This window comes from Scyliorhinus canicula, chromosome 7 (genome assembly GCF_902713615.1).
Source record: "Scyliorhinus canicula chromosome 7, sScyCan1.1, whole genome shotgun sequence".
NCBI classification, from domain to species: Eukaryota; Metazoa; Chordata; class Chondrichthyes; order Carcharhiniformes; family Scyliorhinidae; genus Scyliorhinus; species Scyliorhinus canicula.
This window is the reverse complement of record NC_052152.1, coordinates 166,129,556-166,156,526: the sequence shown is the minus strand read 5'-3', so window position 1 is coordinate 166,156,526 and position 26,971 is coordinate 166,129,556. Positions and strand designations below refer to the sequence as shown.

Sequence of the window (26,971 nt, the reverse complement as noted above, 5' to 3'; positions counted from 1 at the left end):
TTACTGTGCTCACCCCAGTCCAACGCTGGCATCCCCACATCATGGATCCCAAACAAGAATAGAGAACATTTGAAAACACTCTGCAGGTCAACCAGCATCGACACAGAGAAGAGACAAGTTGACTTTTTGGAAGTAGACCCTTCATCAAAACTGATTCTGTTTATGTGGGACTAAATTTCATAATGCAGTTTCTTGAAATCATATAAAACAAAGATGTTATATAAATGTAAGCTATGTCTTGAGTTGAGGGATAAATGTTTGGTTAGGACCGAACAGCGTCTTTAAATAATGCCATAGATAAGTATGGCATTCTTTTTATTATTGCCAGGTTTTTATTTCCATAACTTTGAAACTCAATCCAAATTCCCAAATTGCCATTGTAGAATTTTTTACCTAGATTTTCTGGATTATGAGTCCAATAGCATTACTGTGCTCTTGTAGTTCCTCCATAATTACTGAAAACTTGTATCAGCCAATAGGCAGCACAGTGGTTAACACTGCTGCCTCAAAGTGCCAGGGTTTGATTCTGACCTTGGGTGACTGTGGAGTTTGCACATCCTCCGAGTGTCTGCGCGGGTTTCCTCTGGGTCCTCCAGTTTTCTCCCACAGTCCAAAGATATGCAGGTTAGGTGGATTGCCTCTGCTAAATTATCCCTTAAGTGTCCAAAAGGTTAGGTGGGATTATGAGGATAGGATGGGGGCGTGGACCTAGGTAGGGTGCTCTTTCGGATGATTGGTACAGATTTGATGGCCCAAATGGCCTCCTGCATTGTAGGAATTCTATGAACAGCATTTTTTTAATGACAAGATTTTAAACCATACTTGTCTCTACAGGGAGTATTAAAGATCCCTGGACATAGTCTCTGTTGCTCTGACAATCTGGAGCAACACCATTAAAATTATCTGGCCATTCATTTGCTGTTATAGGATCTCAGTGTGCAAATTGTCTCCTTTGTTTGCCTTCCAAACAACACTCCTTACTTCATAAGTAAATCATTAGTTATGAAGCACTTTAGAATGTTCTGAGGACATGAAAGGGTGCCTTTTAAATTCAATTTTTACTTGTATGTGTGTGAATTGTAAAATATTTATAAAATTCCACTTTAAAATGTGCAGAAATATTCAATAGGTTTAAATCATTTATTTTGCTTGGTTTGTTATTGCATAAAACTTTAAAGGTTGCTCTCATAGCAACTAATTTCAAGTAGACAACAATTTGTGAAAAAAGCAGAGGTCTGGAAATCAAATTTCATTAGTGAAGAAACCCTGTAATTTAGTAGTTGAACTTTGGAACGCATTGCCTGATAGTGTGATGGAGACAGGGTCAATTGAGGCTTCACAGAATACAGTGCAGGAAATGCCCTTCGGCCCATCGAATCTGCATGTGTTCTGCCAATCCTAATCCCATTTGCCAGCACTTGGCCCATAGCCTCGAATGTTAAAATGTGCCAAGTGCTCATCCAGGTACTTTTTAAAGGATGTGAGGGAACCAGCCTCTCCCACCCTCCCAGGTACTGCATTCCAGACCGTCACCACCCTCTGGGTAAAAAGGTTTTTCCTCAAAACCCCCCTGAACCTCCCACCCTCACCTTTTGTCCCCGGTAATCGACCCTTCAACTAAAGGGAACAGCTGTTCCCTATCCACCCTGTCCATGCCACTCATATTCTTGTACACCTCGGTCAGGTCACCCCTGTCTTCTCTGCTCCAGCGGAAACAACCCAAGCCTATCCAAACTCTCTTCATAATTTAAATGTTCCATCCCAGGCAACATCCTGGCGAAACGTTTCTGCGCCTATTCTAGTGTAATCATGTCCTTTTTATGTGGCATACAGTACTTCAGCTGTGGCCTCCCAATGTTCTATATAATTCCAACATGACTTCCTTGCTTTTGTAATCTGTGCCACAATTGATAAAGGCAAGTGTACCGTATGCCTTTTTCACCACCCTATTTTTTGAAAAATACATTTAAAGTACCCAATTATTTTTTCCAATTAAGGGGCAATTTAGCGTGGTCAGTCCAGCTATCCTGCTGATCTTTGGGTTGTGGGGGTGAGACTCACACAGTCACGGGAGAATGTGCAAACTCCACACTGAGTGACCCAGGGCCGGGATCGAACCTGTGTCCTCAGCGCCGTAGGCAGCTGTGTTAACTACTATGCCACCGTGCTGTCGTTTTCACCTCCGTATTAACCTGCCCCCCTGCCTTCAGAGATCTATTTACAAACATGCCAATGTTTCTTTGTTCTTCAGGACTTTCCAGTGTGATTCCATTCATTGAATATTTGTCAAATTGCTCCTTCCAATGTGTAACACCTCACTTTTCAGGATTAAATTCCATTTGCCACTTTTCTGCCCATTTTATAATAATCTGTATTATTGTCACAAGTAGGGTTACATTAAAACTGCAATGAAGTTTCTGTGATAATCCCCAAGTCACCACACCCCAGCGCCAGGTACAGAGGGAGAATTCAGAATGTCCAATTCACCTAACAAGCATGTCTTTCAGGACTTGTGGGAGGATACCCACAGACACAGGGAGAACGTACAGATTACACACGGAGTGACCCAGGCAAGAATTGATCCATGGACCCTGGCGCTGTTAAGCAACAGTGCTAACCACTATGCTACCATACCATCCCGTCTATATCTTTCTGTAACCCAAACTCTCAGCCTCACTATTAACCACCCTGTTTATCTTTGTGTCATCTGCAAATTTACTGATCCCATCCCCCAGTTATCTAAGCCATTCATATAAATGACAAGGCTTCTAAAAGGGAACGTGATCATTATCTGGGGGTAACATTACACAGCTGCAATGAAAAATACTGAAGTTGCAATAGCTGAGATACTCCTTTCAAGAGCCAGCACAGGCACGATAGGGCGAATGGCCTCCTGTGCTGTAACCATCTTATGTTTCTTATTTTAGATCACCAAAAGGGCTTTGACTGCGTGCCGCATACAAAACTGACCGATGAATAGCATTAAAACCAAAAATGCGGGAACCCCTCAGCAGGTCAGGCAGGTTAAAGTTTAAGTACTGTCACCTTGCACAATCTGAAAATGGCTGCCGGCTGGTTCTACGCATGTGCATCCTCTCCCCCCCTCGGGGCCCGCGCCAGTGCCTATGGATATTGTAGTTTTAATGCCCGTTTTCCTTTCACATGGCAGCGCCGGAAATACTACAACTCCCAGAAGGCACCGGGGTCGCCGTGGATCCGGTCCGAGTAGAGGATGCTTCCGGATTGTGTGGAACTCGGGGGTTGCTGCACAATTTAGAGTGCGACCACAGATCAGAGGGGTTTAAATGGATATAAAGGTGTGAAGGTAAGAAAAGCCTTTCCTGGCTAATGTTACTGGCAGCGAAAGGGTGACTCTTAAATCGGAAAACGTCGGAGCATAGGGATGTTGAAAGTTTTATGGCCCGTTGCTGCCATTAAATCCAGAGAGGATTGACATATGGCAGCTTTATTATGGGTTAGGGGCTGCCTCACATTTATAAATACTAAGAATTAAACATTTATAAACTGTGCCCCATTCTTTTGCTTGTGAACTTCGATTTATGTAAAGACAGATGGTACATTATTTAGAACTGGAATGTAAGTGTATGTCTCGTTAGACTCTTACTGATGTTGTCAAGATTAAATGGAGTCCTTAGCTAAAACGAGCACACAATCTGGGGAATAATTAGATCTGAGGAGTGATATTAGCTAAACAATGCACCTTAACTTGGAACATATTTGGTTCAAGGTGTGTTGAATCAGGTGTGATTACATCATGTTGCTATATTATGTCTTGAGGCAGCCTGACCTCAAGCAGGATGCGACAATGAAAATAATATCTGTCCTGGGGACAATGCCAATTGACTGTGACTGCACTTTAGTAGTATTTAATTGCTCTCAAATGCTTTGAGATATCCGGTGGCACGAAAGGTGCAACATAAATGTGTCCTTCTTTTGGTCGAGTAACTCCGGGCTGCAGACTTCCCCACTGTACGATTTCTTATCACCATTGCTGTTGTGACTGTCACATCTTAGCAGCTATGTTCCCCTTTGATTCCTGGAATTTAAATTAACTTTATTGCATTTGCCTGAACAGATATGGAACTTGCTTTGTTTTCCTTTTTTCAAAAATGTATTTTATTACAAACACGGGGAGCACGGTAGCATGGTGGTTAGCATAAATGCTTCACAGCTCCAGGGTCCCAGGTTCGATTCCCGGCTGGGTCACTGTCTGTGTGGAGTCTGCACGTCCTCCCCGTGTGTGCGTGGGTTTCCTCCGGGTGCTCCGGTTTCCTCCCACAGTCCAAAGATGTGCGGGTTAGGTGGATTGGCCATGCTAAATTGCCTGTAGTGTCCTAAAAAGTAAGGTTAAGGGGGGGTTGTTGGGTTACGGGTATAGAGTGGATACGTGGGTTTGAGTAGGGTGATCATTGCTCGGCACAACATCGAGGGCCGAAGGGCCTGTTCTGTGCTGTACTGTTCTAAAAAATGTATCAAAACAGGGTACAACACATAAACACCCTGGGAAACAGACTTCCCAGAAATCAACTACACATCTGTACAAATTCTCTCCCGTGCGATCGACAACTCCTCACACATGGTCATGAACATCATCCACCTATTCTCAAACCCTCTGCAGAGCCCCATAACTCCTATTTTATCTTCTCCAAACGCAGGAAGTCATACAGGTCACCCAACCAAGCCGCTACCCCCGGTGGCGATGCCGACCGCCACTCCAGTAAAATTCGGCGCTGTGCAATCAGAGAGGCAAAGCCCACAATCTTGGCCTTCCTCCTCTCCATGATGGGGCAACAGGGTAGCATGGTGGTTAGCATAAATGCTTCACAGCTCCAGGGTCCCAGGTTCGATTCCCGGCTGGGTCACTGTCTGTGTGGAGTCTGCACGTCCTCCCCCTGTATGCGGGGTTTCCTCCGGGTGCTCCGGTTTCCTCCCACAGTCCAAATATGTGCGGGTTAGGTGGATTGGCCATGCTAAATTGCCCGTAGTGTCCTAATAAAAGTAAGGTTAAGGGGGGGGGGGGGGAGTTGTTGGGTTACGGGTATAGGGTGGATACGTGGGTTTGAGTAGGGTGATCATGGCTCGGCACAACATTGAGGGCCGAAGGGCCTGTTCTGTGCTGTACTGTTCTATGTTCTATGAGCTCTGGCTTCTCTGAAACCACAGATATTGCCACCAAAGGGTCCAGGTCCACCACCTCCTCCACTATCCTGGCTAAGACTGTGAACGCTCCCGCCCAGAATTTTCCAAATGTTTTGCAACCAGAAAACACGTGCACATGATTCGCTGGTCTCCGTCCATACCTCTCACACTCATCTGCTACCCCCTTGAAGAACCCACTCATTCTTGCCTGAGTCATTTGCACCCTGTGTACCACCTTAAACTGTATCAGGCTGATACTCGCACAGGAGGAGGTCCCGTTTGCCCTGTACAGTGCCTCACTCCATACTCCCCAATTGATCCGCCCTCCGAACTCCCCTTCCCATTTCTCCTTGATCTTCACCACCCGCTCGCCTCCCTGCCCTCCAGCTGTGTGTATATATCCCAATTCTTCCCTCCCCTTCCACATCTGGAAGCACCAGTAGCTCCAGCAGAATGTATCCCAGGAACCTAGGGAACCCCTTCCAGACCTTTCGTGCAAATACAGATACCTGAACTCACTCCCCCTCGGCAGCTCTACCCTCTCCCTTAGCTCCTCCAGACTGGTGAATCCTTCCTCCAAATCCAGATCCCTCACCTTGGACAGTCCCACTTCCCTCAACTTGCATACACTATCCATTCCCCCTGGCACAAATCCATGATTCTCGGACAGCGGCGTTAAGAATGACATCCCTTCCACCCTAAAATACCTCCTCAACTGATTCCATATTTCACCATGGACTGCACCACTGGGCACCCTGAATATGTACTCAGAGCCATTGGCAATCCTGCCGTCACCATAGCGCTCAAATTGGACCCCTTACTAGATTCCTCCTCCATCCTAACCCACTCTACCCCTTCTCCTCCCCACCATCGCCGCACCGTATCTACATTCACCACCCAATAATAATGAAGAAGGTTTGGCAACGCCAACCCCCCCTGCTGCCTCTGCTTCTGTAGCAAGGTGGTCAAGACCCGTGGCACCTTCCCCACCCTTACAAAGTCTGAAATGATCGTGTCCAATTTCCCAAAAAAATGCATTTGGTCTAAAGGTTGGGCAAGCCTGAAAAATAAACAAGAATATTCATTTTCACCACTTGGACTCTCGCCGCCAATGTCAACTGCAGTGTATCCCACCTCTTAAGGTACTCCCTGGCTTCCTCCACAGCTTTGTTAAGTTCCACTTATGGAAGGTCCATTCCCTCGCTACGTGAATCCCCAAAATTAAACCAATCCCTCGCTACCGTAAATGGCAGCCCCTTAAATTAGCCCGTCTTCCCAGCTCATTCACCGGGAAAACCTTGCTTTTCCCTACATTCAGTTTATACCCCGAGAACCTTCCAAACCTCTCCAGCAGGCCCATAATCCTTCCCCTACTCTCCAGCGGATCCGAATCATACAGCAACAGGTCATCGGCATAGAGCGACACCCGATGCTCCCTCTGTCCCCTTATAATCCCCTGCCACTCTGCCGACTCCCTGAAAGCCATTGCCAGTGGCTCTCTGGCCAGCGCAAACAGTAATGGCGACAGCGGACACCCCTGCCTCGCACCCCTGTGTAAGTCAAAGCTCGGCAAACTCATATTATTCGGCCTCACACTCACTCGCCTTTGGTGCCACACACAGCAACCGCACCCTTGCCATAAACCCAAACCTTCCCAAAACCTTGAACAAGTACCGCCACTCCACCTGATTAAATGTCTTCTCCGCGTCCATGGACACTACCACCTCCGATACCAGAGCCCCCAACGGATTCATCACTACATTCAACAGCCGTCTTATATGACTCGCGAGCTGCCTGTCTTTCACAAAGGTTGTTTTTGATCTTCTGCAACCATCCCCGGGACACAATCCTCCATCCTCCCCACCAACAACTTAGCCAATACTTTCACATCCGTGTTTAATAGTGATATGGGCCTATGTGACCCACATTCCACCGGGTCCTTCCCATTTTTTGGGATGAGCATGATTACTGTCGGTGTCATTGTCTCCGGAGCTCCCCCTTCTCCAGCGCTTCGTTAAACACCCCCAACAGATGTGGTGAAGGTCCGTTGCAAATTCTTTATAAAATTCCGCCGGGTAACCAACCAGCCCTGGTGTCTTCTCCAGCTTCATACCCCTGATACTATCCAGCACCTTCCGCAGATCCTGGGACTCCTCCAACGCCTGCCTTTTTGCTTCTTCCACTTGGGGAAATTCCAGCTTGTCCAGAAACCGCCCCATGTCCCCTTCCTCGTCCCCCAGATCTGCCTTGTACAGTCCTTGGTAGTACTCACTAAATGCCTCGTTTATCTTCCCTGGCTCTGACACCACATTTCCAGCCCCAGTTCGTATCTGCAATATTTCCCTGGACGCAGTCTGCCTCCGCAGCTGGAGCACCAGCATGCGGCTCGCCTTCTCCCCATACTCATTGCACCCCTCTTGCCCTACGCAGTTGCCCTACTGCCCTCCCCATTGTCCACCTGTCAAACTGCTCCTGCAACTTTTCCTCCATGCCAATCCATCTGTGGTGGGCACTCTCGAATTCTCCCTGTCCACCTCCACTGTCTTGCTCACTGGACGGTCATGTTCCTCCCTCCTTTCCCTATCCACACGAGCCTTAACAAAATAATTCCCCCCCCCCCCCCCCCCCCGGGCCACTAACTTCAGTGCTTCCCAAACAATGGCCACCGACCCCTCCCCATTTTGATTCAACTCCACATACTCCTTAATCGCCGCCCGCACCTTATCACAAAAACCTCCATCCGCCAACAACCCTGAATCAAACCTTCACCCCGGCCTCTGCTCTCGTCCCGATCTAAACCGATTCTCCAGCCAGTGGGGCGCATGGTCCAAGATAACTATCCTCGCACACTCTTCCCTCTTCACCCCAACCAAAATCTCCCGACTCACTACAAAGTAATCAATCCTTGAAAACACCTTATAGACGTATGAAAAGAAGGAATACTCCCTTCTCCTGGGTTCTGAAAGCGCTATGGATCCACGATACCCATCCTCTCCATAAACCCCCCCCAGCTCCCTCACCATTCGTACCCTACCCATTGACCTGGGGCTCGACCTATCCGCCCTTGGCTCTAGGACACAGTTAAAATCACTTCCCATGATCAACTGGTGCGTAGCCAAATCCAGGATCGTTGCCAGCAACCCCCTCATAAAACCCACATCATCCCAATTTGGGGCATACACATTTACCAACACCACCGGCTCCCCTTCCAATACCCCATTCTCAGTCACATATCTCCCACCCGGACCCCTCATCTCCTTCGCACCCATTTTGTTGCTCATTAAAATCGCCACTCCACTCGATTTCAAATCAAGCCCCGAGTGATAAACCAGCCCGACCCACCCATTTCTTAATCTAACCTGGTCCTTCACAGGGAGGTGTGTCTCCTGCAGAAAGGCCACCCCCGCTTTCAAGCTCTTGAGGTTCGCGAACACCCACAACCATTTAACCGGCCCATTCAGTCCCCAGACATTCCACGTTATCAGTCTTACCAGAGGCTTAAGTCTCCAATCCTCTCTACCGTCCGTCATCTTCTCCACCCTATACCTAGCCCATCCCAAATGGCCCCCTTCTCCGCCCCTGACCATGCCATCTCTCATTCCATGCCACGTCACAACAAACCCCACCCTCTCCGGCCACCCCTCTCGGCCTTGTCCCCCACCATATCACTTCCGTTCACCAGCATCACCTGCTAGCGTGACAGCCTCTGCCCAAAGGCACCTCCCAATGGCCTCCCCTTCCCCCACTCCTCAGCTCACGGAAGAAGGCTCCCTGCTGACCTTGCCCTCCCCCACCCAAACAAAGTGTTCTCCTGAATCCCTGGCTGCCTCCCCCAAAAGCAAACAAACAGATGCTAAACACAAACAGTCCCATAAAACAGGAGGGCAGGGTGGGAGCATCCATCCCCACATAAACTTTTCATCCCCTGCAATCCCAACAGTAAACAACAAACCCAAAAAAGGACCCTTCCAAACCGGAGGGGACGAAGAACCCCCCAGTCCCTCCCCCCCACTCTACTTCGAACATGTTCCCAACCATTACGAAGTGCCAGCACCCCGGTTCCCAAGCATTGTCCACTCGGTTCTCCCCCAGTTTATGCTTTTTAATGAAGTCTTCAGCCGCTTTTGGTCTCAAAATAATACTCCTGGCCTCTGAATGTCACCCATAATTTTGCAGGGTAGAGCACCCCAAACCTGATCAGCCGCCGGTACAGCACCGCCGTGGCCTTGTTGAACCCTACCCACCGCTTCGCCAACTCGGCTCCGATGTCCTGATATATTCGGATCTTGCTCCCTTCCCATCGCAGGTACGTTTCTCCCTGACCCAACGCAAAATCTCTTTCTCCACAAATTTGTGCAGTCTCACGATCACTGCCCGCGGGGGGGCTCCCCAGCTCTACGCTTCTGTCTCAGGAACCTATACGCTCGGTCTACTTCAGGGGCCTTATCTAGCACCCCTTCTGCCACCAGCCCCACCAGTATCTCTTAGACATACCTCGTGGCACTCACACCTTTCACTCCTTCAGGCAGGCCCACTATTCGCAGGTTCTCATTTCTCGAGGTAATCTCCTGCTCCTCCACCTTTGCCCTGCACCTTTTACACAGGTCCCCTAGGAGCCCTACCTCCGCCTCCAGAGCCACCATACGATCACTGTGGTCCGAGATCACTCCTTCAATCTCCCGAATCTGCGATCCCTGCACCTCCAAATACTTCTCCACCCGCACTTCAGGGGTGCCACAGCTCCTTCGATGGCCTTCGAGCGATCCTCCCGCGTTTCCTTCCTCTGCTGGCGGAATTCCTCCTTAATAAAAGCCATCAACTGCTCCAGCTGGGGCCTTGCACCTTGCAGCAGTCCTTCCCCCGTAGCCATTCTTACACTGGCTGCTGCAGCACAGGTTTCCTCTAACTCTTTGGCCAGGTCTCTCACCGTCTTCTGCCAGGTTCGGTAACCAGCAGACATAGACTCCCAGTGGAAACTACTCTACCAACCTTCACCTACACCTTTTAATCAAAATTCCACCCAGTATCGGGTAAAAAGAACTCTTTCCTGTGCCTTCAAACAGGAGCTGCCCTGTGTGCGACTACACTCACCATGCCCGCCATCGGATGTCCCCGCAGATGTGGAACCTGTGCTGAAGCAACATTTTAGTTCTCGTGCCAACACCTTATCACCTAACACATTCTAATTTGGCCTTGGAGGCTTGTTCTCATGGCTACACCATGCTTAGTAAACAAATAACCCTTTACAGTCCAATCCATTAAATTCACCCAAAACTATTATTCTAATAGTGTCAGACTGATGCAGAAACTTCAAAGTTGCAGGGCAATCTAAAACCATGTGGAGAGAAGAGAAAGGCAAAGGGAAGTGAAGTGGTAGAGCTGGATTGAGAGGTCGGTGAGGATTCACCCTGATGTTAGAGGTGACACACAAATTATTTTTCAATGTTGTATATTATCCTTTTAAATGTATACTTACAAAAGGTAGGAGAATGGCCATTGGCATTAGTGGAGGTGGTCTTATCGGGAGCAGGCTCTATGATCATGGCTGTAGCTAGGATCAGCTTTGAAGTGGGGTGGGAGTGAGAGGATGATGAGCAATTGTGAACCAGGGTCGCAGTTAACTATGTAGTCATAGGAACAAATAGAGTTTTACAGCGCAGAAAGGATTCAGCCCATCGTTCCATGCTGGCCATCCTGCACTTATCTATTCTAATCCCATTTTCCAGCATATCCGTAACCTTGTATGCAATGGCATTTTAAGTGACCATATAAATGTTTTTTAAATGTTGTGAGGGATCCTGCTTCTACCATTCTTTTAGGCAGTGAGTTCCAGATGCCCACCACCCTCTGGTTGAAAATGTTTTTCCTCAAATCCCCTCTAAATCTCCTGCCCTTACCTTAAATCTATGCCTCCCGGTTATTGACCTCTCTACTAAGGCGAAAAATTCCTTCCAATCTACCCTCTTGGCGCCCCTCATAATTTTGTATGCCTTCACCAGGTTCCCCCTTGGCCTTCTCTGCTCCAAGGAAATCAACCCCAGCCTAACTAGCCTCTCTTCATGGCTGAGGAAACAGCTACTGAGAGAGGATGAAAGGCATACATTGGATGATGGTGGGGTGGAGGTGGGAGTGAGTCAGGAACTAGAACTAGGCCAACTAAGCCAACAAAGGGAGAGAAAAACATTTGCTGCAAGTAGTGGGTATGAATGAGTGGCTCGGGTACCTGTAGTGGAAGACGTTTTTAAATATAGGATTGTGGGCGTAAGAATGGAAAGAATATTTACACTTCTTAAATGTGGTGCATTGTAAAAGAGAAACAAAATTCAGATCATTTAAAAAAAAATTTTGAGTACCCAATTATTTTTTTCCAATTAAGGGGTAATTTAGCATGGCCGATCCACCTACCCTACACATCTTTTGGTTATGGGGGTGAGACCCACACAGACAAAGGGAGAATGTGCAAACTCTACATGGACAGTAACCCAGAGAAAATTCAGATTAGTTGTTGGAAGCTTTCATTTAAATTGATTGGCTTGCTGAATAGGCTGTGATTCTGACTTCTGTAGTACAATACCAAATGTACAGTACTCTCCACAGGCAGCACATTTAGACTTGTAGCTACAGAGTATTTGCAGCCTTGGTTGCAGCATTCCTGGATTTATTACAATTCCCTTATTCTTGTCAAAGCTATTGTTTAGTATTAGCAATGCCAGCAAGCATTCCTGCCACTTATAATAGCACTGCTGCCAGATTAAAGTTTGACTGTGAAATTGCTGTAGTACTGGGAGTATAACTTTGATGTATTTATTTGTGATGGAAATATTTGTAAGGCATACTTATTTTGTTTTGTAGGATGTACACACTACTGTCTGGCCTGTGGAAGTACATGTTCCAGAAGGATGAGTATTGCATTCTGATCTTGGGATTGGACAATGCAGGCAAAACTGTGAGATTATATTTGTGGCACTTGGCTTACCTTCATAATGTGATTAGTTAATATACAATAATTAGTTAATAAAAATGTCTATTTTTAAAAATTTATTTTCTTTATCTCTCTTATTCGTTCTTTCATATTGCGTACATTCATACTTTTACCCATGCATATGCTTCTGTACCCAATGCCTCCCATCATCACTCCTCTTCTGTGACAGCATCACTGCATTGCTTAAAATGGTACATTTCTGTCTGTAGTGGAATGTGGTTTTCATCGCCTTTCTTTGCTTTGATACTCCAAGAGCTCTTGACTTATGAGTTTTGTAACATTGGCTTGCAAATGTTGGTTAAATTTTAATGAAAAAAGCTTCATGTCGGTATATAACTGTTTGCACAGAGCTCTAAATTAATGTGCAAGTTGGCAGTGTAAATTGGCAGAAATCAGATGCCATCTTTATTCCCTTGTGTTTTGCTCTAAAAAATGATGTAGCATTTCAAATCAATCAATGTAAATGCAGCAGAAAGTCATGGCTTAAAATCAAAGTAGATAATTCAAATTATTAAATGGCCTTGAATTAAGAGGAGTAAACTACGTTGTTTAAGGATATCGAGAAAAGCTAAAGAATGATCTCCAATGTCTGTTCATAACGAGCAAAGTTTGGGAATGACATCATCTTTAATGTGACTTGTGTGACTCTTTACATTTGTCATATATGTAATAACAAAATTAGAACTAATTGAATAAAATATTGTTGCATGAATATTGGCTTGGTTTGAGAATTGACTAGCAGACAGGAAGGAGAGAACAGGAATAAATGGGTATTTTTCAAGTGGCACACAGTGACTAGTGGTGCCCTGAAGGGGTCTGTGCTTGGGCCCCAGCTGTTCACAATATACATCAATGATTTGGATGAGGGAACTATAAGTAATGTCTCAAAATTTGCGGTTGACATGAAACTTGGTGGGAAGGTGAAACAGAATGGCAGAGTATTATTTGAATGGTGGAAGATTAGGAAATGTTGATGTACAAAGGGACCTACTACACGAGTCACTGAAAGCAAGCATGCAGGTACAGCAAGCCGTTAGGAAGACAAATGGTATGTTGGCCTTCATTGAAAGAGGACTCGAGTACAGGAGGAAGGATTCTTACTGCAATTGTACAGGGCCTTGGTGAGGCCACACCTGGAGTACTGTGTGCAGTTTTGGTCTGATCTAAGAAAGGATATACTTTCCATAGAGGGAGTGCAGCAAAGGTTCAGACTGATCCCGGGGATGACAGGATTGTCGTATAAGGACAGGTTAACTTCATTGCAGTGTAAATGTGAGCCTACTTGTGACACTAATGAAAGATTGGACCTGTATTCAATGGAATTTAGAAGAATGTAGGGGGATCTAATTGAAAAGTATAAAATTCTGACAAGTTTGGACAGACTGGATGCAGGGATGTTGCTTCCTCTGACTGAAGGGTCGAGAGCAACAGGGTCACAGTCTCATGATATGGAGTAGACCGTTTAGGATTGAGGTGAGGAGCAACTTCATCACTCAGAGAGTGGTGAACCTGTGGAATCCTCTACCACAGAAAGCTGTGGAGGCCAAATCACTGAATATATTTAAGAAGGAAATAGATAGGTAATAATAATAATTGCTTATTGTCACAAGTAGGCTTCAATGAAGTTACTGTGAAAAGCCCCTAGTCGCCATATTCCGGCGCCTGTTTGGGGAGGCCGGTACGGGAATTGAATCCGCGCTGTTGGCCTTGATCTGCATTACCAAGTCAGCTGTTTCACCCACTGTGCTAAACTAGCCCCACTAGACTCTAAAAGTGTCAAGAGATATGTGCCGGAGTATGGTGTGGAGATGAGGTTCAACCATGATCATGTTGAATGGCAGAACAGGATCAAAGGTCTGAATGGCCTTCTGTTCCTATTTTCTGTGTTTCTGTGTAATAAAAATATTCTGTACATCACTGCAGTTGTAGAGCTGTCAAAGGCATCAACCGTATATACAGCTTAGTTACAATGAAAAAAAATTTGGAAAATAAAGTTTTTTGTGTTGTCTTCGCGTTTATTATGATGTAGTTTTGTTTTAACTCTGTTGTTTGATCAACATGTGCAGACCTTCTTGGAGCAGACAAAAACCAAGTTTAATCGAAACTACAAAGGAATGACTTTATCAAAGATTACTACTACAGTAGGCTTAAACAGTAAGTTTGGAGGTTAATTATGTGTCTGCATAGCCTTTTTCCAGAGAATATTTATTGTTGGCATTGTTGCATTGCGATTGTATAGTAGAGCATAAAGCTGTAGTGTAGAAATTTGGCTGGCTTAATTTTTCCCCCAAAGTCAAATCATGTATTGTAGGAGTGAAGCAGTAAGAATATTCCATAAAGCTAATCATAAGATAATGAAAAACCCAGATTGTAAAACAGTTTAGTCTTTAACAATTAGCAGTGATCAGTTTAGGTATATATATAAAACCAAGATATCTCTAGGATCAGTCTGTTGATTAATAAATACTGAGAGCACAGCATGTATAAGGTAAGCTATAGGAAACTGAAGGAAAAAGTGGAGAACTTGAGTATTGTTGAAAAAAAAGACATGTTATTTTAATTACCAACAGTAACGGGGCCCAACAGTTTACACTGCATGAGAAGAGAGTGCTGATTGATTGGTGAATGGACTCCGATTGGTGAAGGTGTTGCAATGGAGAATGCAGCATGGAACAGTTTACTGCCCAGCTTTGTTCAAATTCAAATCGGACAGGTCAACTGATTGATCAAGGCATTGCCGAAGGAATTAACCAGGGAATAACTGTTTCCTAAGCTTTCGTTTAGTTTTTTTTTTAAATAATTTTTATTAAGGTTTTCACAAAATATAAACAACAAAATAATATTAACAAAACAACCATGGTAAAAACCCAAGAACAACAACCACCCAACTACATAAGTAACTACTAAAACAAGAAAATCAAACAACAAAAAGGAAAGAGAGTGGAGGAGAATGCTGAGACCCAGGCTATTAGAATAGATGGCATTGAGGTGCGTAGGGAAGAAGTGTTGGCAATTCTGGACAAGGTGAAAATAGATAAGTCCCCGGGGCCTGATGGGATTTATCCTAGGATTCTCTGGGAAGCCAGGGAAGAGATTGCTGAGCCTTTGGCTTTGATTTTTATGTCATCATTGGCTACAGGAATAGTGCCAGAGGACTGGAGGGTAGCAAATGTGGTCCCTTTGTTCAAGAAGGGGAGTAGAGATAACCCCGGTAACTATAGGTCTGTTGTGGGTAAAGTCTTGGAGAGGATTATAAGAGATACGATTTATAATCATCTAGATAGGAATAATATGATTAGGGATAGTCAGCATGGTTTTGTGAAGGGTAGGTCATGCCTCACAAACCTTATCGAGTTCTTTGAGAAGGTGACTGAACAGGTAGACGAGGGTAGAGCAGTTGATGTGGTGTATATGGATTTCAGTAAAGTGTTTGATAAGGTTCCCCACGGTCGTCTATTGCAGAAAATACGGAGGCTGGGGATTGAGGGTGATTTAGAGATGTGGATCAGAAATTGGCTAGTTGAAAGAAGACAGAGGGTGGTGGTTGATGGCAAATGTTCAGAATGGAGTTCAGTTACGAGTGGCGTACCACAAGGATCTGTTCTGGGGCCGTTGCTGTTTGTCATTTTTATAAATGACCTAGAGGAGGGCACAGAAGGTTGGGTGAGTAAATTTGCAGACAACACTAAAGTCGGTGGAGTTGTAGACAGTGTGGAAGGATGTTGCAGGTTACAGAGGGACATAGATAAGCTGCAGAGCTGGGCTGAGAGGTGGCAAATGGAGTTTAATGTAGAGAAGTGTGAGGTGATTCACTTTGGAAAGAATAACAGGAATGCGGAATATTTGGCTAATGGTAAAATTCTTAGCAGTGTGGATGAGCAGAGGGATCTCGGTGTCCATGTACATAGATCCCTGAAAGTTGCCACCCAGGTTGATAGGGTTGTGAAGAAGGCCTATGGTGTGTTGGCCTTTATTGGTAGAGGGATTGAGTTCCGGAGCCATGAGGTCATGTTGCAGCTGTACAAAACTCTGGTACGGCCGCATTTGGAGTATTTCGTACAGTTCTGGTCGCCTCATTATAGGAAGGACGTGGAAGCTTTTTACCGGGTGCAGAGGAGATTTACCAGGATGTTGCCTGGTATGGAGGGAAAATCTTATGAGGAAAGGCTGATGGACTTGAGGTTGTTTTCGTTAGAGAGAAGAAGGTTAAGAGGTGACTTAATACAGTGGAGGCATACAAAATGATCAGAGGGTTAGATAGGGTGGACAGTGAGAACCTTCTCCCGCGGATGGAGGTGGCTAGCACGAGGGGACATAGCCTTAAATTGAGGGGTAATAGATATAGGACAGAGGTCAGAGGTAGGTTTTTTACGCAAAGAGTGGTGTGGCCGTGGAATGCCCTACCTGCAACAGTAGTGAACTCGCCAACATTGAGGGCATTTAAAAGTTTATTGGATAAGCATATGGATGATAATGGCATAGTGTAGGTTAGATGGCCTTTAGCTTTCGACTTCCCATGTCGGTGCAACATCGTGGACCGAAGGGCCTGTACTGCGCTGTATTAAAAAAAAACATCCGCCACATCCAACAAACCCATGTACACAATTCTCCCTCCCACCGAACCAAACCCCCCCCCCCCCCCCCTGCTGCTGCTGCTGCCGCCGGCCTATTTCCCTACCGTTACGCCAGGAAGTCCAGGAAAGGCTGCCACCACCTAAAGAACCCCTGTACTGATCCCCTCATGGCAAATTTCACCTTCTCCAATTTGATAAACCCCGCCATATCATTGATCCAGGCCTCCACGCTTGGGGGCCTCGCATCCTTCCATTGAAGCAAGATCCGCTGCCGGGCTACTAGGGACGCAAAGGCCAGAACACCGGCCTCTTTCGCCTCCTGCACTCCCGGCTCCACTGCAACCCCAAAAATTGTGAGTCCCCAGCCTGGCTTGACCCTGGATCCCACCACCCTCGACACCGTCCTTGCTACCCCCTTCCAAAACTCCCCCAGCGCTGGGCATGCCCAAAACATATGGGCGTGGTTCGCTGGGCTCCCCGAGCACCTAGCACACCTGTCTTCGCCCCCGAAAAACCTACTCATCCTCGTTCCAGTCATGTGGGCCCTATGCAGCACCTTGAACTGTATGAGGCTAAGCCTCGCACAGGAAGAGGAGGAATTCACGCTTTCCAGGGCATCCCCCACGTCCCCTCCTCAATCTCCTCACCCAGCTCCTCTTCCCATTTACCCTTCAGTTTCTCCACCGAGGCCTCGTCTACCTCCTGCATTACGCGGTATACGTCCGAAATCCTCCCTCCTCCAACCCACACCCCCGAGAGCACCCTGTCCCGTACCCCACGTGGGGGCAACAGAGGGAACCCCTCCACCTGCCGCCTGGCAAACGCCCTAACCTGCATGCACCTAACGTGTTCCCCGGGGGGAGCTCAAACTTCCCCTCTAACTCCCCCAGGCTCACGAACCTCCCATCCACAAACAGGTCCCTCAACCTCCTAATACCTACCCTGTGCCAGCCCAGAAATCCGCCATCGATGCTCCCTGGAACAAACCGGTGGTTCCCCCGTATCTGGGACTCCATCAAGTCCCCCACCTCCCCCCCTATGCCGTCTCCATTGCCCCCACATTTTGAGGGTAGCTGACACCACCAGGCTCGTGGTATACCTCGTTGGAGGGAGCGGCAACGGCGCCGTTACCAGCGCCTCCAGGCTCGTGTCCACACAGGACGCCATCTCCATGCTGCCTCTTCCCCGTACATTACCCACTTACGCACCATCGCTGCGTTGGCAGCCCAATAGTACCCACAGAGGGTGGGCAGCGCCAGCCCCCCCCCTATCCCTGCCCCGCTCAAAGAACACCCTTCTCACCCTCGGAGTCCCATGCGCCCATACAAATCCCGTAATACTCCTGTTACCTCTCCTAAAAAAGGCCTTCGGGCTAAGGATGGGAAGGCACTGGAACAGGAACAAAAACCTCGGGAGCACCGTCATCTTGACGGACTGCACCCTACCCGCCAGCGACAGCGGTAATATATCCCACCTTTTAAACTCCTCCTCCATTTTCTCCATCAACCTTGTGAGGTTGAGCTTATGCAGGGCCCCCCCAGCTCCTAGCCACCTGGACTCCCAGGTACCTAAAGCTCCTCCCTGCCTGCTTCAGTGGGAGCCTACCAATCCCCTCCTCCTGATCTCCCGGGTGCACCACGAACAGCTCGCTCTTACCCAGGTTGAGCTTATACCCAGAAAAGCCCCCAAATTCGCTGTGAATCCTCATCACCTCCGGCATTCCCCCCACCGGGTCCGCCACATACAGCAACAGGTCGTCCGCATAAAGCGACACTCGATGCTGCTCCCCACCCCACACCAGGCCCCTCCAGTTCCAGCTTTCGTTTAGTTGAAGATGGTGCAATGTGTGGACATGTTCCTTCTGTCTGCAAAGGGCAGGGCCCTGGGCTTCTAGCATGAATAAGTGAGCCACACTGCGTACGTGGATAGTATCAGACAGCATGTCCCATTGGCCATTCGCGACAGGCAAAGCACTGAACGTATGCAACCAGCCCATGCTTGCAAAACACAAAGCATGGTGTCCAATATTAGACGTGATTACTAGACTGGACAACACCTACTAAACACTCCTGATTGTGCTAAGAATTACACTGAAAGCCAATTTAAGATTATTAGTTGGGCTCAGTGTGGCTCACTTGCCCATGCTAAAAGTCACATATATTCACACACATGGACTGTCCTTTGCAGAAGAGGGAACGTGTCTGCGCCTTTTTCCAAAAAACGAAAGCTTAGGGATCAGTCATTCTCTGGTTCCTTCCCCAAGTCAATGTTTTGACCAATCCGAGTCGATATGTTTGGTCTAAATTTGAACAAAGCTGGGCAGTTAACTGTTCCATGCTGCATGCTCCATGAGAACACCACCACCAATCGGAGTCCACTTGCCAACCAATCAACACTCTTCTTATTCAGTATAAATTGTTGCTCCTCCATTAACTGTTGGTAATTTACATAGAAAATAGGAGCAGGAGTAGTCGATTCGCTCTTTCAAGCCTACTCCACCAATCAACAGGAGTACAGCTGATCCTCTATCTCAACACTTTCCACCCGCATGCTCCCCATACCCTGTGACACCTTTAGAGTCCAGAAAACTCTATTTACTTGTTAAATATATCTAGTGACTTGGCCTCCTCAGCCTTCTGTGGCAGAGAACGCCACAGGTGCACCACCATCTGAGAGAAGAAGCCCCTCCCCATTCCAGTTTCAGACGGTCCACCCCTTAACATGAGACCATGAACCCTTCCCCAGACATTTGAGCCGGAGGAAACAGCACAGCTGCATTCAGTCCATCCAGCCCTGTCAGAATTTTATACTTTTCAATTAGACCCCCATCTCATTCTTCTATATTCCAGCGAATACAGGCCCAGTCGATTCAATCGCCCCTCCTACGAGAATCCTGCCATCCCAGGAATCAGTCCGGTGAACCCCACTGCACCCTTCCAGGGCAAACGCACTCTTTCCTCGACAAGGAGACCACAATTGCGAATACTACCCCAGCCTCGGTCTCACCAAGGCCCTCCACAGCTGCAGGAAGACATTGTTGCTCCTGTACTTGTTCTCTTGCAATGAAAGCCAACATATCATCTGCCTTCCTAACTGCTTGCTGTATCTGCATGCTTATTTTCAGTGACTGGTACAAGGAGACCTTGGTCTCCTTGTACATCAACATTTCCCAATTTGCCGCTATTTAAATAATATTCTGCCATTCTGGTTCTCTGCCCAAAGTCGATAACTTCACATGTATCCATGTTATACTGCATCTGCCATGTATTTGCCCACTCAGTGAACTTGTCTTAATCATCTTGAAGTCTTGTAACATCCTCTTTACCACTCGCATTCCTGCCATGTTTCTTGCGAGTTATCCTGAAAAGTGCAAGAGGAAATGCTTGGACCGCGCATCTCTCTTTTTCAGCAATAAGGTGGAGGCTTTGTCATAGAGAAGGCAGCGTGGAACATAGAATGTAGAGTGCAGAAGAAGGCTATTCTGCTCGAGTCGGCACCGACCCACTTAAGCCCTCAATTCTACCCTATCCCCATAACCCAATAACCCCTCCTAACCTTTTTGGTCACTAAGGGCAATTTAGCATGGCTAATCCAGCTAACCCGCACATCTTTGGACTGTGGGAGGAAACCGGAGCACCCGGAAGAAACCCACGCAGACACGGGGAGAACGTGCAGACTCCGCACAGACAGTAACCCAGTGGAGAATCGAACCTGTGACCTTGGCACTGTGAAGCCACAGTGCTATCCACTTGTGCTACCATGCTGCCCAACTGCCCAGGAGACAGCTGATATCAAAACCCTTGTGCTACTGCAGGAGGGAAGGGTAGCACAAAACCACATAGCAAATGAAGAAATATGAGGGATGGGAAGTTTGTGGAAGGTAGTGAAAACAAAGGTTGGTAGGGTGGGAGGAGCGGGGATTTTTCCATCGTTAACCAGGATATAACCAAAGGGAATCAAACATTGAACCAGGATTATAGACCCCTCCCTCCATCCACTCTGAGACATTATAATGAAAATAAACCATGTCCTAAAGTTGAAGTGGGGAATTATATGATTCTAGCATAGACTATCTTCCATAATTTTGCAAACCAGGTAGAATGTTAAAATATACTAATCTGACTTGCTGAAATGTAGCCTCACACATGCAATTAAATAGAAATTCTGAGAATTGCTGGTATGTGTCTCCATTTCTCATCTGAAATGTTGTCAGAGTTATTAATGCAAAATTACTCCACTAGAGTTATAATAGGAACATGCAATAAGGCTTAAATAAAAACAGGGAAAATGCTGGCAATGCTCAGCCAGTCAGGCCGCAACTGTGGAGAGGAACAGTTTTAATATTTCTGGTTGTGACCTTTCACCAGACTTGGGAAAAGATAGAAACATAATAAGTTTTACGTGGATGAAATAGGGGAGGGCGGAAAAGGGACAGAAAGGAAGGTCTGATTGGGTGGAAGATGGGAGACACTAAATGATAAAAGAGTTCATGGTGTAGAGCCAAAGTGAGTGGTAATGGGGCAAGTAAAGAAACAAAAGATGGGTCCAGAGGAGGTGCGAAGGGCAGAATAATGAACAGCTACTGCCCAAAAGGAAAACTGAGAAAAGCAAGGTTCAGCCTGACATGTGCAATGAAAATAAAACAAATGGAGAAACAAAATTATTCCATAAATAGGGAAGCTGATGGGATAGAAGATGAGGACAGGGGTCTCCCGCTTATTGTTCTGGATGGGAAGGAAAGCGGTGGTAGCAGAAGTGTTGGTCATGGGTCAGGCATGATGAAGGACCTATGCATATTTCTGTTTCTTTTGAAGTTGGTAAGTGACCAATGAAGTCCAAAAACGGATAAAAGATGTTGTGATGTGATACTTTGGTAGTGTGATGATGCCTGGTGGTTGGCAATGTGTTGAGTCATTTATAAAGTGTTGTGCCCCCTCCTAATAATTACTTAAGTTTGCAAGTGTGCAGTAGTCACCACAGTGTTCAGTTTCTTTAATATTCACTGATTCATAAACAGTCAAAATTAAACAATGAAAATCAAATTTTGTTCATTTTTGAAGTTGGGACCATTGGCGTTGGATCAGCACGTCTAATGTTCTGGGATCTTGGAGGACAGGAAGAACTCCAATCATTATGGGACAAGGTATTGTTGGTTAAAACTTTGTCACTCAATGTTCTGCTTGAATCAGAAAATCGATAAACTGATTAGAAAGAGGCCAGTATTCAACTGCAGCATCTCAGTATGTCTTATAAGGGAAATGGAACCAATACCGAAGGAGAGTCATATTTGACTTGAAATGTTAACTGTTTCTCCACAGATGCTGTCAGACCCACTAAGGTCATTTCAAACTTGACACTGTTCTTGTCCAACACCCACACATACAAGTTCCAGCAGGGGTTTCTGGAATACTCAGGAACAGGAATTATATTTGAATTATTTGCATTCGCTAACTGGGAATCAATTATGCTGTTACAGTTCCCCTCACTGAGATGTGCTAATTCAGTACTGAATGTTGTATACGGTTCAGTGTTTCACCAGAGGAGGCCTTTAGTCTCTGAACCATTGAGGAGAGCAGCATCTGTGAAAAAGAAACTAGAATTGTGATTCTACCATCAAATGAACATATGGGCTAGAGATGGGAATAGGCCACTCGGCCCTTCAAGGCTGTTCCGTCTATCAATAAGATTAGAGCTGAACTGATTTTAATCTCAACTTCACATTCCTGCCCACTGCTGATAACTTTTCAGCCCCTTATTTACTCTGCCTTAAAGATATTCAAGGACTCGGCTTCAACCATCTTGAAAGAGAATTTTAAAGTCTCTCAACCATCATGAGAAAAGGTTTTTCCTCAAGTCTGTTCTAAATGGGTGACTCCTCATTTTGAAACAGTGACCAAGAGTTCTAGATTCTCCCATCAGAGGAAACGTCCTCTCCAAATCCATTCTGTCAAGTCTCCTCGGGACCTTACATGTTTCAATCAAGTAACCTCTTACTCTTCTAAACTCGAGCCTAGTCTATCCAGCCTTTCTTCAGAAGACAACCCACCCACTCCAGGTATTAATCAGTAAACCTTCTCTGAACTGCATTTACATCTTTCCTTAAATAAGGAAACCAATAACTGTACACAGTTCTCCAGAGCACCAATCTCGGTTATAACTGAAGCGTAACCTCCCGACTCTTGTATTCAATTTCCCTTGCAATAAAAGATAATGTTCTATAAGCTTTGCTGATTATGTTTTGTACCTACATACTCCTTTGTACCTACATACTCCTTTGCGATTCATATACGAGAACGCTTAGATCCTTCTGCCTTTTAGAGCTTCTGCAATCTCTCACCGTTTATATAATATGCTTTTTTATTCGTTGTGCCAAATGGACAATCTCATATTGTCCTACATACTCCATTTTCCGGACCTGTGCCCACTCGCCTAACCTATCTATATCCTTTTGTATCCTCCTTATTCCCTCTTCACAACTTACTTTCCTACCTGTCTTTGTGTCATCAGCAGACTTAGCAACCATACCATTGGTCCCTTCATCCAAATCATTTATATAAATTATGAAGAGTTGGTCCCAGCAATGATCGCTGCAGCACATTACTCATCACACCTTGCCAACCAGAAAATGAGCGATTCTTGGCTTGAGGAGAAGTGTGAGCTTGGGGAGGGTACTCTTTCCAGGGGCCGGTGCAGACTCAATGGGCCGAGTGGCCTCCTACAATTATGTCTTTGTCTCTTGCCTTGTCTCTACCCTTCGATATACCACATTTGATTCCTTGCCCCCACTATTTCGTTTAAAACCTTTTCTACTTCCCGAGTTATGCGATTTGCAAGAATGTTTGTCCCAGAATGGTTCAGTAGACTGTCCCAAGTGGAGGTACAGCCCCCACTTAGCCAGTGACCCATGAACCAGAACCTACTTCACTCACACCTGTCTTTGAGCCATGCATTCATATCTCTAATCTTATTTATCGTACGCCAATTTGTACATTGCTCAAGTAATGATCCAGAGATTAGTATAGAGTATAGAGAAATACAGCACAGAACAGGCCCTTCGGCCCACGATGTTGTGCCGAACTTTTGTCCTAGGTTAATCATAGAATTTTGGACACTAAGGGCAATTTATCATGGACAATCCACCCAAGCTGCACATCTCTGGACTGTGGGAGGAAACCGGAGATTATTAGCTTTGAGGTTCTACATCTTAATTTGGTATCGGGCTCCTCATACTGAATATGCAGAACCTCTTTCCTTGTCTTGCCTGTCCCATTGTTACTGACATGGACCATGACAACTGGATCCTCCCCCCCCTCTCCAGTCCTGAGCTGATGACTTGATCCTTGGCAGATAGCCTTCTGAACTCTCACGCTTTGCTACAGGGATCAGTGTCAATCCTCCTCACTGTACTGTCCCTTACTACCATTGCATTCCTGTTTGCTTCCCCCACTTGAATAACATCCTGTACCATGGTGTCATGGCCAGCCTGCTCATCCACCTTGCAGGCCTCATTTTCATTCACACAGGTCATGAGCACCTCAAATCTATTTGACAGTTTCAAAGTCTGAGGCTCCTCCACTCCTGGCCACTTGGTCCCTTCACCTGACTCAATCACAGTCACATCCTCCTGTCCCTCACTGCTGACCAAAACAGATTATCCTATTGCAAAAGGTGTCACCATCTTCTGGAACAACATATCCTGGTATTTCTCCTCCTATGTTGCTCCGTGTCTATAGTTCAGCTTCCAGCTCAGTAATCCTGACCTGGAATTCCCCCAGCTGTTTACATTTCAGCAGACGTGTTTGGCCTGGATCATCTTGACATCCAAAATGTCCCACATTCTACAGTTGCAACATCGCACCTGTCCTGTCATTGTTATTTAGTTAACTTAATTTAGTTACTTTCTTAATTAATTTAGAGTAGTTCTTGCGTACACCACACCTCTCCCCTCCGTGCACCGCATTCCACAAGAACCTAATTCACGACTCACTCAGTTTCCGTCTCACTCAAATCTGCTATCTCTTTGTGCACCCCTTACTGATAATAAATAATATGTCCATTTAAATAGAATTGTTACATACTTTCTTCCATGCCTGGAATCACCATTGTGAACGTTAATGGCTGTCATTTCTTGAAAATCTACTTTTTTTTTTAAAAAAAAGTCAAACACTGCCGTTGATTTTCAGACGGATAGAATTTTAAAAAGCCAAATGTTATGTCCAACTTATATCAAACTTTGGTATGAACACATTTGAAGTACTTTGCACAGATCTGATCTCCATATTATAAATAGTATATAAAGGCACTGGTGAAGGTTCAGAAAATATGTAAGAATGATATCAGAACTACAAGGATATACATATGAGAAAGATTGAGCAGGCATAGGTTCTTTACTCCAAAAAAGAAGGCTAAGGGCTGCCCTGATAAGAGATCTTTAAGGACAGGATATGATTTTACTAATAGAAATATCTAGAACTAGATGCCATAGATATAAATTAATTAGTAAATACAAACAGGAATTCAGGAGGAACCTTGTTATTGATATAAAAACAAAATATTGCAGATGCTGGAGGCAAGGTGAAAGGGACAAAAGAGATCCGAAGAAGAGTCATATTCGACTCGAAACGTTTACTCTATTTCACACTCCATGGATGCTGCCAGATGTGCTGAGATTTTCCAGCACTTTCTGTTTTTACCTCTTCACTGAGATCGGTTGGAATGTGGAACTTGAAACAACATGAAGTAGTGGAGGTAAATGCCATATATGCATTTAAGGAGGGGGGGGGGGGTTAGGTAAGCACATGAGGGAAAAAGGAAATGATGGATATGCTGATAAGATTAGATTAGGAGGAAGTTTGTGTGGAGCATTGATGCTGGAACAGATCAATTGGGTCAAGTGGCCTGTAGACCTGCTGCTGTAATTTACTGTAAAACGATTTGTTGTTCGACAAGACAGGTTAGGCTTCATTGGGAACAATATGTTCATTTGTCCCTAGAAATGCTACAAAGCATAATACTACTCTTATAAAACCTCCCACTCACTGTCATTAACGTCACAGTCATTGCATCTGCTTGGCAAATGCGATTACCACAAATTGACCTATTTCAAATTGTCATCCTGATGATTGTAGTTCTCTGTTTCAAATATTCAAAGGCTCTGTGACCTGCTGTTGGAATCGCTTTGCCCCATTTTGTTCCAAAACAGCTAAATGCATCAGGAACATTGAAAAAAGAAAAAACTTCTGCGTAACAACTGACGCAGTCAGTTTGCAGCAAAAGGGACTGCATCCAATAGCCCAGCAGCAGAGTGAGAAAAACTGGTCAGGGGCCTACAAAGAACAAAGAAAAGTACAAAAGAGGCAACAGATCACTAATCCACCAATTAATGTCCCTTGTACAAATAATTGTTTTAAGAAAAACTCCTTGGGAGTCAGGAGGACAAATGGTGCTCAGAGGACACATGATAGTGATAATCAAACACAGCAATGACAGGCCAAAAGAAATGTGAGAAAAGTGATAGTATCCAATTTACCTTTGTGGCTCTTATATTAAAAATGGTTTGGTGATTATTGCACCCACTTCAAAAATAAATTGGTGAAATGGGCCCAAGACACCAAAGGTATTGTAGAGGTAGGTGACACAGTAAATGGAGCAATTGGAAACAGTAGGCTGCTTTTGTGAGGGCCACGAAGAATCCAGCACAAGTTTCCAGGATGCAAAGAAATAACATTTATTTACAATAACATATATATATATACACACAACAGCAGCAACTTCCCTTGTTGCTCACTCCTCTCTCACTGGTTCCAAACTGGCCAGCTCTATTTATGCAGGGAGTCAGCTAATGATTTATCCGCCCCCCCTCATTGGGGAAGCTCATACTCCCTTTGGATTGTGGGATTGTCATTAGTCCCCAACCAATGATAAGCAGGCAGGTTATAACATCACCCACCCCAAAGTCCAAGGAATCCACCGAAGACCCTGGCAAAGGAGGGCGTCGGACTCGTTTTGCCACAGGCCGGACACCATTTGCACAAGGCGCTGAATCGGGCTACGTGTAACGAGTTGGAGACCGGCGCTTCCATGATGAACGGCGCAACGGTTGTACATCCACGGCCCGTGGGCTCAAGGATTCCCCTCTGAGGTGTCTTGTGTCTCCATCTCGGTGTCAGAGTCTGCTGCCTCCGTCATCTTGCCGGCCGTCTTTATCTCCACGCGGTTCTGTCATGACCGGCGCAGGCTTTGAGTGAGGCACCAG

General features: G+C 45.8%; 1 protein-coding gene across 1 annotated transcript in view; it reads left to right on the top strand.

The window, feature by feature from the left end:
- The first annotated feature begins 3,150 nt into the window (after window positions 1–3,150).
- The window catches only part of arfrp1 (ADP-ribosylation factor related protein 1), a 41,402-nt gene continuing 17,581 nt past the window's right edge, over window positions 3,151–26,971 (top strand). The window contains exons 1-4 of the mRNA XM_038803204.1: window positions 3,151–3,325; window positions 12,013–12,106; window positions 14,209–14,296; window positions 21,777–21,859. Of these exons, the coding sequence (XP_038659132.1) occupies window positions 12,014–12,106; window positions 14,209–14,296; window positions 21,777–21,859 (264 nt within the window). The 5' untranslated portion in view covers window positions 3,151–3,325; window position 12,013. The remainder of the gene's footprint in view (window positions 3,326–12,012; window positions 12,107–14,208; window positions 14,297–21,776; window positions 21,860–26,971) is intronic.